This window comes from Microtus ochrogaster, unplaced genomic scaffold, assembly GCF_000317375.1.
Source record: "Microtus ochrogaster isolate Prairie Vole_2 unplaced genomic scaffold, MicOch1.0 UNK170, whole genome shotgun sequence".
Lineage (NCBI taxonomy): Eukaryota > Metazoa > Chordata > Mammalia > Rodentia > Cricetidae > Microtus > Microtus ochrogaster.
In genome coordinates this window covers 47135-58587 of record NW_004949268.1, presented here as the reverse complement: position 1 = coordinate 58587, position 11453 = coordinate 47135, and the positions used below count along the sequence as shown (strand labels likewise).

The 11453-nt window shown below is 47.4% G+C and overlaps 1 protein-coding gene across 1 annotated transcript in view; it reads left to right on the top strand.

Annotated features, from left to right (window-relative positions):
* Window positions 1–8873, top strand: part of LOC101984173 (pyrethroid hydrolase Ces2e-like) — a 17415-nt gene extending 8542 nt beyond the window's left edge. Inside the window, 7 exon segments of the mRNA XM_026778463.1 lie at window positions 5021–5154; window positions 5236–5494; window positions 6229–6327; window positions 6614–6754; window positions 6876–6956; window positions 7389–7533; window positions 8339–8873. Of these exon segments, the coding sequence (XP_026634264.1) occupies window positions 5021–5154; window positions 5236–5494; window positions 6229–6327; window positions 6614–6754; window positions 6876–6956; window positions 7389–7533; window positions 8339–8655 (1176 nt within the window). The 3' untranslated portion in view covers window positions 8656–8873.
* The last annotated feature ends 2580 nt before the right edge of the window (window positions 8874–11453 follow it).

The following is an 11453-nucleotide window of genomic DNA, read 5'->3' as shown; positions in this document are numbered from 1 at the left end:
GTGTGTGTGTGTGTGTGTGTGTGTGTGTGTGTCTGTCTGTCTGTCTGTCTGTCTGTCTGCCCAGAAGAGTAGGGCTGGTTCCTTTGTGTCTGCTGAGATTTGTTTTTACCCCCGAGGGTTCTGCTGACTCTGAGGCCCACCCTTGCATGATCACAGCACATCTGTGAAGATGTTTGACAGTAGGGTGTGACATACAAGCATGAGGATGTCAGAAGGTCCAGACACACCCAGCAGAGGAGATTCCTGTCCCCTGTCTCCCTGAGAACCTGTCTTTGTATGGATTTGTCATCCTTGCTTTTCTCAATCTCCCGGTCCCCTGTGACACCACATTCTCACTTAAAGTCCACATGCATGACTTTAATTCTTACCTAATTGTTGTCACTGTACATTTTTGGCCTGACTAATAAATGTTCTGTCTTGTACTTTATATCATTGTCTAGAGGTGTAAAATTGTGTTCACATGTATTCCTCCTCGAAGAAATTTCTGTGTGTCATTTAGATGTTGAATCCTTCATCCTAGACCTTGAGGCGTCCACACACTCATACTTATGATAAACTTCACCTCAAGGAGAAATTTCTTCTTCTTTCTTAACCCACCGCATTGACAGCCAACCACAGGCCAGCATGACCTTCAGCGTTATGTGTCTAACCAGGTGCATGTCATCCTCCTTTCTCAAAATGCAGTCACGTGCTCCTTTAACCACAGAGTGTCTTGGTGCAAGTCACAGGGTGGAACAGCACTGTTTCGTGCAGTGTGGAGAGCGCAGCTTCACTGAACAGTGCACACCCGTGGGAGTTTTCTTTTCATGCTACTTTTAATCAAGCGGTTATGAACATTCAAGCATGAGTTTCTGTTATGTGCTTTCACATCCTTGAACTAGAAACCTTGAGAATAGATTTACTGAATCAAAGCGCACGTGAGTGTTTAACTTTTGAAGAAATTGCTAACCTGGCTTTCACAATGACTGCACCGTTTCTAATCCCTTCCAGCCATGTGTGGGGCACCAGTGACATGTCCTTGCCAACACTGATTGTCTGGGTGTGTAGAAATCGTGTCCATTTGCAACTGACTCTGAACCTTTATCTCCAGAGATACACTTTTTTTATTGAGCAGCCATTTCCCGCTTCTTAACTTTTTTCTTTTTAAAAATTTTTTCCCTTTTATTGAAAAATTAATTTTTTTCACCTAATATACCCTGATTACAATTTCCCTTCCCCCTACTTCTCCCAGTTTTTCCCCACTTCCCCTCCCATTTGGATCCACCTTCTTTCTTCTCTCATTAGAAAAGAACTGAATTCTAAGAGATAACATTAAAATGTAACAAAATAAAACGTAATAAGATAAATCAAAAACTATCACATAGAATTTGGACACAACAAACCAATGAAGGAAAAGAACCCATGTGAAAGTACTAGACTCAGACCCACTCACTCACAACTGAGGAATCCCATAAAAACACCAAGCTGGAAAGCACTGAAGACCCTCTGAGCCCCCAAAGACAGTTCTTGAGGTGACGGCAGATTTCACAAGAAATTTGCAAGAAACATATGTCAAGGTGTGAAAAAAACTCTCAAGGAAGGATGATTTCAGGTGTTCAGTGTTTACAGCTCCAAATCTACTGTGGGGTTAGAACTCAAATTCTTTCCACCCCAGCCTGTGCTCCCTCCCCTGTACCCACCCAAAATGAGCACAGTAACAAGCAAAGGGGCTGATGGGAATGCCTTATATTGTGTATTTGTTTTGAAGGGGAGTTTCAATATGTTGGACTGATTGTCCTGAAATTCACTTCATGTCCAAAACACAATCCTCTTGTCTTGGGTCTTGAGATTACAGCGGTGTGCAATTACTCCCTGACCTGGGAACACTGGTACCATTCCTTCTTTCATTTATTGCTTTTATTTTTCGATTTGTTGTTTTAGACCAATAGAACATCATAAGCTAAGTGATGATTCTTGCAGTGCCCTCTCTGACCACCAGGAGGCAGGAGAGCTATGAGAATACTATTTGCCTGGCCTCTACAGCTGGGAGGATGAGCTGTGTCTGGTACTTCCACAGGAATCTGAGGGCATTACTGAGCTCCTGCTGTATACACATCTCTGTGAGGTGTGCACTTCTGCTGATGTACAGAACACTTTGGTAAGGCGTTTTTAGACACTATGTAACCCTCTTACCATTGGAAAGCTTTACCACCAAATGATTTTTATACAAACAAATTAACCTTTCACTGGAGTAACTTGGTAAATTTGCATAAGAGGATGAGGTAAGCAACAATCCACACTTGAAGGATGGAAATAATTCTTTCACTGGGAAAATTTAGCTCATGATCCTTTATGTTGATCCTTCATGGTTTGAGTTCATTTAAGTTTTCATACAGGACTCCTGGTATCACAGAATTGCTTTAGATGCCATGATATCTCTTTCTAGGAGGCCAAGGAGCAAGAACAAAGATTGCTTGGCCTGCCGCCGGCCTTCACCTCTTTGACAATAAGGACTTTGCCCTGCCCTGCTGAGTTTCTGCCTACTTCATTTTAGGTCCAACGTCCTGCCTGCGCAAGGCCCACATATTCTCTTTTCTGTCCGTGACACACAGCAACACGGACTCAGACTAGGAGCCAACCATAAAACTGCAAAGACTTCCTGGCTGGTTGAAGGCTGTGACCTGTGGGCTCCTGCTTCTCTTCCTGCATGTACAAGGTGAGACTCCTTCAGTGAGCACTGAGGACCAGGGTCAGGGCTTCCCAGATCTGCAGAGTGGGCAGCTTGTCTTACAGAAGGGAAGGAACCAACAAGGGAGCAGTTGGTAAAGATGGCAGATAAAAGGGTGGAAATTATGGACCTCCCTGTGCCCCCACCAAAACCCACACAGTGAGCTCTGCAGCACCCAGAGGCATCTCTAGAGATGTCCTTACTATAAAAGCCATCCAGGATAAGGAGGTCTGAGCAGCACTGGACCTGCAGATTAGGGGAAATAACCAAGGGGACATTTCCTTCCTCTGTGCGTGTGTGTAGCTGCTACAGAACTCTGGATGATCATGAAAGTAATACATCCATGCTGCCATGTGGCTCTGAGGATGTCTCCTTGTTGGTCACACGCTTGCACAGCCACCACTCAAAAGGAGCATGAGCTATGTTCCTGGCCATTGGGATGATAAAGAAACTCCTATCCCCACATCTCAAAGCTAATCCCAGGCACCCCAGATTCCCTCCCCCATGGACCCTAGAGAAAATGAAGTGGAAAACGACAGTATGGTGGCAGGTGCCTGAGTAGGACTAACCCTGATGGCATCTCTCCCAGGCCAGGACTCAGGCAGCCCCATCAGGAACACACACACTGGCCAGGTTAGAGGAAGCCTCGTCAAGGTGAAAAACACAGAAGTTTGTGTCCACGGATTCCTGGGAATTCCCTTTGCCAAGCCACCTGTAGGACCACTGCGTTTTGCACCCCCTGAAGCCCCTGAGCCATGGAGTGGTGTGAGAGATGGGACCGCCTATCCAGCCATGTAAGTTCTGGGGTTCAGAGGACTTTCAAGCTCTGAGGTGAAAATGTTCTCTGAGCTGTGGGACAGAATGAGGGGCTTCCTTCATCCCGACATAACAGCAGTTTTCTATACGTGATGTGCAGTCTGCCGTGCATTCTCAGATGCATGACTGAGGCTTCTGACAAAGCAACTTTGCCAATCTCCTGGGTCATAGTCCAGTTCCTGTAGGGAGTTGTCTATCAGTTTTTCAGTGAGAAAGAGACTTTAAAAAAGGTTCCCAGATTCAGATTGTGCCAAGTGATCTCTGCCAACATGGAAGAGATCTAGGGACAAGGGCCAATATAAGCACATTAACTAGCCAAAGCCCAGGGCCTAGTGCCAAGTACTGTAAGTAAGTCTCTCAGAAGGCTATCAGGGATGTGTCCTTAGCCACTTCATCCTCAGCACTCACTGGGACAATCCATAGAGCCAAGTGCCATTGTTTAAAGAAATGTCTGAAAGCTTCCTCTGGAAACTACGTGGGAATGAGAACTACCCCATGTTTCTGGATGTGGGGTGAAACCTGGTTCATTTCATTGATCCTGTAGCCTTTACCTTGGTAGGAAAGGACTTTAGAGTGTACTCATGCATTGGGGGAATATCTTGAAGGAAAGGGGCCAAAAGTGTCGGAGAGAAAATCCATACTAAAACCCAATTTTAACTACCAGACATGTCTTGTAATAACTGTCTGTCATTGTCACCAGGCGTCCACAAAATGAGGATATGATGAATTCAGGGGTTTTGAAGATGATAAAACACTACATGCCTCCCATCTCTATGTCCGAGGACTGCCTATATCTCAACGTCTACACACCAGCGCATGCCCGTGAGGGCTCTAATCTGCCTGTGAGAGTTGGGCCGCAGTCAACTGGGTGGAGGTGGAGATTTCTCTCTCATGAGGATTAGAAGGCATAAAATCAACTGAGTTCCACTGCAGTGTAAACCCTAATGAGAAGTCTTTTCCTAAGGTGTCCACGAGAGCCTTCTCAGTCACGGTGGGCAGCTAACCCCTGGATATAGGACACTGAGCACTGGAACTCTGAGAGGTCAGGGGTTGTGCTCCATGGACTCACTCAGGACATTCTCAACAAACTTGAGCCTTAGAGCCCAGGCAGGAATCTAAGGATGAACATTGAGATGAGCCAAATTTCCAACTTTGGGATATTGGTTGTGCCAATGAGATTTGGTGGTGCTTTTGATTCATAATCAGGAAAACTGTTACAGAGACACCCTTCTCCACATTTTTGAGGAGTCTGGGAGTGATAGTGACATCACTCTGGACTTAAATCCATTAATCCAAACTGAGATTCTTGGTGTAACAGTGGGGCTTGGAAATACGCTGATGAGACTGTGTTCCTCACCTGTGGCCTGGGTCTTAGATGCTGAGGAGTCCTGTGTGTGTTTAGCTGCACAGATAGAAAGAAGACAATAATCGGGCAGGCAGTCCCTCTTGACCTTGTGCCTGAAAGAAGCCTCCTGACATCTTTCTTGACTTCTCCAGGTGATGGTGTGGATCCATGGTGGTGCTCTGGTTATAGGAATGGCCTCCATGTATGATGGGTCCATACTGGCAGCCACTGAGGATGTGGTGGTGGTCACTATCCAGTACCGCCTGGGTGTTCTGGGCTTCTTCAGGTGAGCCTGGGCTGGGCTGGGCAATGGCAGCTGAGAAGAACCTGGACAGCCCTGTGATTCCATGTCCCTTTCACTTCTCAGCACTGGAGACCAGCACGCCAGAGGCAACTGGGGATACCTGGACCAAGTGGCCGCCCTGCGCTGGGTCCAGCAGAACATCACCCACTTTGGAGGCAACCCTGACCTTGTCACCATCTTTGGCGAGTCAGCAGGTGGTGCAAGTGTGTCTTCACATGTGCTGTCCCCCATGTCCCGAGGACTCTTCCACAGAGCCATCATGGAGAGTGGAGTGGCCGTGTTGCCTGGCCTCAGCTCCAGCTCCCCTGAGCTGGTTTCTGGAGTGAGTGTACTCCATTCCTCCAGCCCTGGCCTGCTGTCTTAGCGCTCACTCGCTAGGACTCTGCTGCTGCCATCAGCAGGGAAAATGAGGACCACGGGAAGTAACCTCCCTTCAGTACTTTCTGAAAGGCTCAAGGTTTAGATCCCTCACCACTACCCCACCCCACAGTTCTTTATATAAGATGTGTATATTGTATGTTCACCAAAGCTGTAACTAGAAGCTTCCATTATGTGTGGGCTTGGGGGATGGTACAAGAGGCAGGAGAGCTTTCTGTGCAAGTATGAGGATTTGAGGTCAATTCCCCAGAACACACATATATCTGGGCGTGGTTTTTCTTGTCTCTAATCCAGGTGTTCCTATAGTGAGATGGGAAACAGGGACAGGTTAATCCCTGGAAGGTTACAGACTAGCTAGACTGGTGTAGGCTGCAGCAGAACCAGAGAGTATTTCTCAAACTAGATGGAAGGTGGGTAGAGGAAGAAGGGAAGGAGAGGGGAGGGAGGAAGGAATGGAGAGAGGGAGGGAAGGAGAGAGGGAGGGACGGAGGGAGGGAGAGAGGGAGAACTGCCACTGCTGACCAGGAGGAAAATGAGAACAATTTTGTTCTGACTCCAGTCCACACACATTACACCATGGTATAATATTTAGAGCCAATGGCACCCTCCCGGGCCTGGGAAAACTCCTCTGCCTGGAAGACAAGGTATCCAGGCAGCCTCATCATCCTCCCTTTCCAGATTGTGGCCAATCTATCTGATTGCGTAGCTGTGGACACAGAGACGCTAGTGCGCTGCCTACGGGGCAAGAGTGAAGCAGAGATTCTGGCTATTAACAAGGTGCGGCTGGGAAGATGGCAGGTTGCAAGGTGTGTTACAGGTAGTCCTCATTAGTATGAGCAAATTACCTAAGCTCCATGGCTTAGTATCCTTTGAGTCCTGGGCAAAATCAATACCAGCATCGGCTATTCCAAGTGCAAGGTCTCTTCAGGGGTGAGATGGAGAGGTGTGGTGGAGAATAACCATCCTGAGACAAATTAGCAAGTGGAGAAGGGGTGGAGGTTACTCAGTGGTCATCAGCATATGTATTTCATTGACCTTCAGCATTGATTTTAATGCCCCTCAGGTCTTCAAGGTCATCCCCGCAGTGGTGGATGGAGAGTTCTTCCCCAGGCACCCTGAGGAGCTCTTGGCCTCTGCTGATTTTCACCCTGTCCCCAGCATCATTGGTGTCAACAATGATGAGTATGGTTGGCTTCTCCCTATGGTGAGGCTCAGTTTTAACCTCCTGGATGCCTGGGGACTCATATGGTGGGCAGTGGGAACTCAGAGATTCGTTGATCCATATCCATATCATGGCATACTTAAAACCATTCTCCATACCCCAGTTCATGGGCTCTGCTCAGAAAATGAAGGGAATAACCAGACAAACCCTGCCTGCTGTTCTGAAGAGCTCAACACCACAGATGGTGAGACTCTCGGGCCACTGCCACCATTGCAAGGACCCCTGTCTAACTTTCATAAGGAGCATCTCCAGAAATAAGTGTGTATGTGTGTGTGTGCATGCATGTGTGACCTACCTGTGTGTGTTCCTCTGTGTATGCCTGTGTGTGTGCATCTGTGTGTGTACGTGTGTGTGCCTGTCTGTGTGTACCTACCTGTGTGCATGTCTGTGTGTACCTACCTGTGTGCATGTCTGTATGTACCTACCTGTGTGCATGTCTGTATGTACCTACCTGTGTGTATGTCTGTGTGTGTGTGTGTGTGTGTGTGTACCTGTCTATCTGAGGTCACTCCAAGCTTTCCCCATACCACACCTCTTTTGCATTTCCCCACTGAGCCTACTGCCTACACATCTTAGTGCCTGTGTCCCCCCATTCTTCTTGATTCCTGTGGTACAGATGCTGCCTCCCGAGTGTAGTGAACTGATAATGGAAGAGTACATGGGGGACACGGAGGACCCACAGACCCTCCAAATACAGTATGCAGAGATGATGGGAGACGTCACATTTGTGGTCCCTGCACTCCAAGTAGCACATTTTCAGCGTGAGTACATCTATGACAAGATCAAGGGAAGAAGCTCAGACAGTGGGTCCCAGGTGAGCTCTGTAGGGTCCAGGTTTGACCTGTGTCTGAATCAGAGCTCTGGTTCCAGACAACCAAGAGTCCTTTTTATTAATTTATTCTCTCATATATTACATCCCAACCAGAGTTTCCACTCCCTCTTCTCCTCCCAGTCTCTCTGTCCCTCCTGCCTCCCCATCCACTCCTCCTCTGTTTCCCTTCAGAAAAGGGCTGGCCTCCCAAGGATATCAGCCAAACATAACATTTCAAGTTGCAATAAGACCAGGTACCTCCCCTCATATTAAGGCTGCATGAGGCAACCCAGTAGGAAGAAAAGGGTCCCAAAAGCAGGCAGCAGAGTCAGAGACAGTCCCCAATCCCTCTGTTAGGAGTTCCACAAAAACACCAAACTATGCCACTATGACATATATGCAAAGGACCTAGCTTAAACCCACGCAGGCTCCCTGTTGGTTGGTTCAAAACCGAGAGTCTTTATTGAGTAAATCCTTATGTTGAGTGTGAGAGAATGACATCTTATCCAGGTACAGAGGAGGAAGTAACTGAGTGATACTCTGTGACTTGACCAAACTACTCAGCTGTGGAGGGCAGAGCCATTATTTAACAGGGGGATTTCCACAGCCACAGCCAATGCTCAATGCTGGAGCTCCCCACTCAACTGTTGTAACTCCAGATAACTTGAAACCAAGCTGTCTTGTCACCAAATGTGTGTGAGAACAGTTCTAGGCAAAGTGCTGCCATGAACATCACCCCAGGTCCTCTCATGCAGGTTCCCACGCTCCTGTCTACTTCCCATCAGCCCCTTCACCACTGACCTAATTGTTCCACTGCCCTGACCCAAATCAGGGAACCAGACTTTGGGTCACCCTCACCCTTCCCCCTGGCTGGCATATCCACAGGAACCCCAACAGCGAGGGTCTACCCTACTGGCCCATGATGAATGATGATGAGCAGTACCTGCAGCTGGACATCCAGCCTGCTGTGGGCCAAGCCCTGAAGGCCAGAAGGCTGCAGTTCTGGACCCAGACTCTGCCCCAGAAGATCCAGGAGCTAAAGGGGGCTCAGGAGGGCCACAAAGAGTTGTAGTACTCTGTGTGAAGAAAGGCGTATGGGCTTCATAGACATGTGCGCTCTCTCTAAGGTTTGGACAGCCTTTTGACCCTAACACTCACATAATCATTCCTAACATATACAGCCACCCCTTTTACCAATCCGTATGACAAGACCTCTGCATGTCACTCCTTCACAAGACACTTCTGTTCTTCTGGTAGACCCACTTAATAAAAGTTCTTGCAACAATGTGGAATACGAATTGTGAGCCCCAAAGTCCCACAGTCTTCACAAATTCCGCTGCTGTTCCAAATAGATCACTAACAGCCAGCAGGTGTTGTGATACGTATCTGTGGCTCCAGCTACTCAGAAACTGAGACAGGACTATTGAATCAGTCTGGGACTTCCATACTGACTTGGACAACATAGCAAAACCCGTATCACTAAAACAGAAACAATCGTCAACTTGGTAATATACATACAGAAATATATGTAAAGTTCTGTGGACTGAGAAATACAAGGTCTACAAAGGAATCTGAGCCTCATGGGCTGCCAGAGCCCAGCTCCTAGACCTCTCTGACATTAGTTACTGAGCACACCAGGTACGGAAAACTCTGGACAGATTATCCCAGTAGAGGAAATCTCATCTATTTCCTTCCCAAATTTCTATTGTCCACTTTTGTGAGAAGCTGGTCTTGATACGTTCATATACACCTAAGGTTTATCCAGGAGAGGTGCTTGGCCAACAGACTAGGTGGGCCCGGTTTCTCAGACTAGAGGCTGACCTTGTGGGAAGGTACCATGGAGGGAGGGGTTTAAAAAGCTGGTAGACAAGAATGCAGGAACTGTATGTCTCCCAGTGCCCCCACCAAAGCCCACACAATGAGCACCCAGAGGACGAGAGATGTCCTTACCAAAAAAGCCATCCAGGATAAGGAGATCTGAGCAGCACTGGACCTGCAGATTAGGGGAAAGAGAGGGACATTTCCTTCCTCTGTGCATGTGTGTAGCTGCTACAGAACTCTGGATGATAATGAAAAAATACATCCATGCTGCCAAGTGGCTCTGAGGATGTCACCTTATTAGACAGACACATGAACAGCCACCACGCAGAAAGAGCATGAGCTATGTTCCAGGCCACTGGGGCAATAGAGAGAACCCTAGCCCTGCATCTCACAGCTGAACCCAGACACCCCAGATTCTGTTTCCCAAGTATCCTAATGAAAATGAGCTATGAAACAACAGTCTGGTAGCAGAAGAGTGGACAGTACTAACCCTGTTGGCATCTCTTCACCCACAGGTCTGGACTCAGGCAGCCCCATCAGGAACACACACACAGGCCAGGTTAGAGGAAGCCTCGCCAAGGTGAAAAACACTAAAGTTGGTGTCCACAGATTCCTGGGAATCCCCTTTGCAAGCCACCTGTAGGACCACTGTACTTTACACCCCCTGAAGCCCCTGAACCATGGAGTGGTGTGAGAGATGGGACCTCCTATCCAGCCATGTAAGTTCTGGGGTCCAGAGAACTTTCAGGCCCTAGGGTGAGAATGTGCTCTGGGCCATGACAGGCTTCCTTCATCCCTACCCCACAGATGTTTTCTGTCTGTGATGTATAGCGTGCATTTTCAGACACATGACTAAGGCTTCTAACAGAACAACTTTGCCAGTCTCCTGGGTCAGAGGTCAGTACCTGTAGGGAGTTATCTCTTGGTTTTATAGTGAGAAGATATCAACGGCTCCCAGATTCAGACTATGCCAAGCAATCTTTGCCAGCGTGGGAGAGGTCTGTGAACAAGGGTTAGTGTAGACGTAGAGCAAAGAACCCAGACTCAAGTATCATATACTGTAAGTCTCTTATCTTGAAATTTGCACCTAAATGAATGGAACTAGAAAAAGACTATCCTGACTGAGGTAACCCAGACCCAGAAAGACAAACACAGTATGTAATCACTCATAAGTGGATTTCAGATGCAAAGAAAGGGATAACCAGGTACAATCCACAACCCCTGAGAAGCTCGGTAACAAGGAGAACCCTAAGAGAGACATGCATGGATGCCCCTGGGAAAGGGAAATAGATAATATCTCCTGAGCAAATGGAGTAGGAGAAGGAGAGGTGAAGGGGGCAGAAGAGAGCATGAGGGAATGGGATGCTTGAGTTGGGGAACCTTTGAGAGGGAGAGCAAGGAAAGAGATATCTTGATAGAGGGGGGCATTATAGAGTTAGGGGCAAATTTGGTGCTATGGAAACTCCCAGGAATCGACAAGGATGAACTGTAGTGGCATTTCATTTATATTTTAATAAGTAGAGCTTGCCTTTTATTTAATAAGTAAAACATCCCCAATGGTCAGCCTTACAGACCAGCCAGTGATAACACACACCTTTAATCCCAGTAGCCACACTAGTTGCCTTAAAAACCTGGCAGTGTATACCTTTAATCCCAGTGGAGTACACATTCAATTCCAGACCTAGAGAAGATTATAAGATGGGAGGAGACAAAACTCAGTCTCATTCTGAGATCCTGAGAGGCAGGATTGCCATTTCTTTTTCTTTTTTCTTTTTTTTCTTTTTTCTTTTTTTTGTTTTCGAGACAGGGTTTCTCCATAGCTTTTTGGTTCCTGTCCTGGAACTAGCTCTTGTAGACCAGGCTGGCCTCGAACTCACAGAGATCCGCCTGCCTCTGCCTCTCGAGTGCTGGGATTAAAGGCGTGCGCCACCACCGCCCGGTTTAGGATTGCCATTTCAAACTGAGGTAGAGGTAAGAGCCAGTGGCTGGCTGTTTTGATTTTCCAACCTTCATGTTGAACTCCAATTTCTGTTTCTGAGAATTTATTAA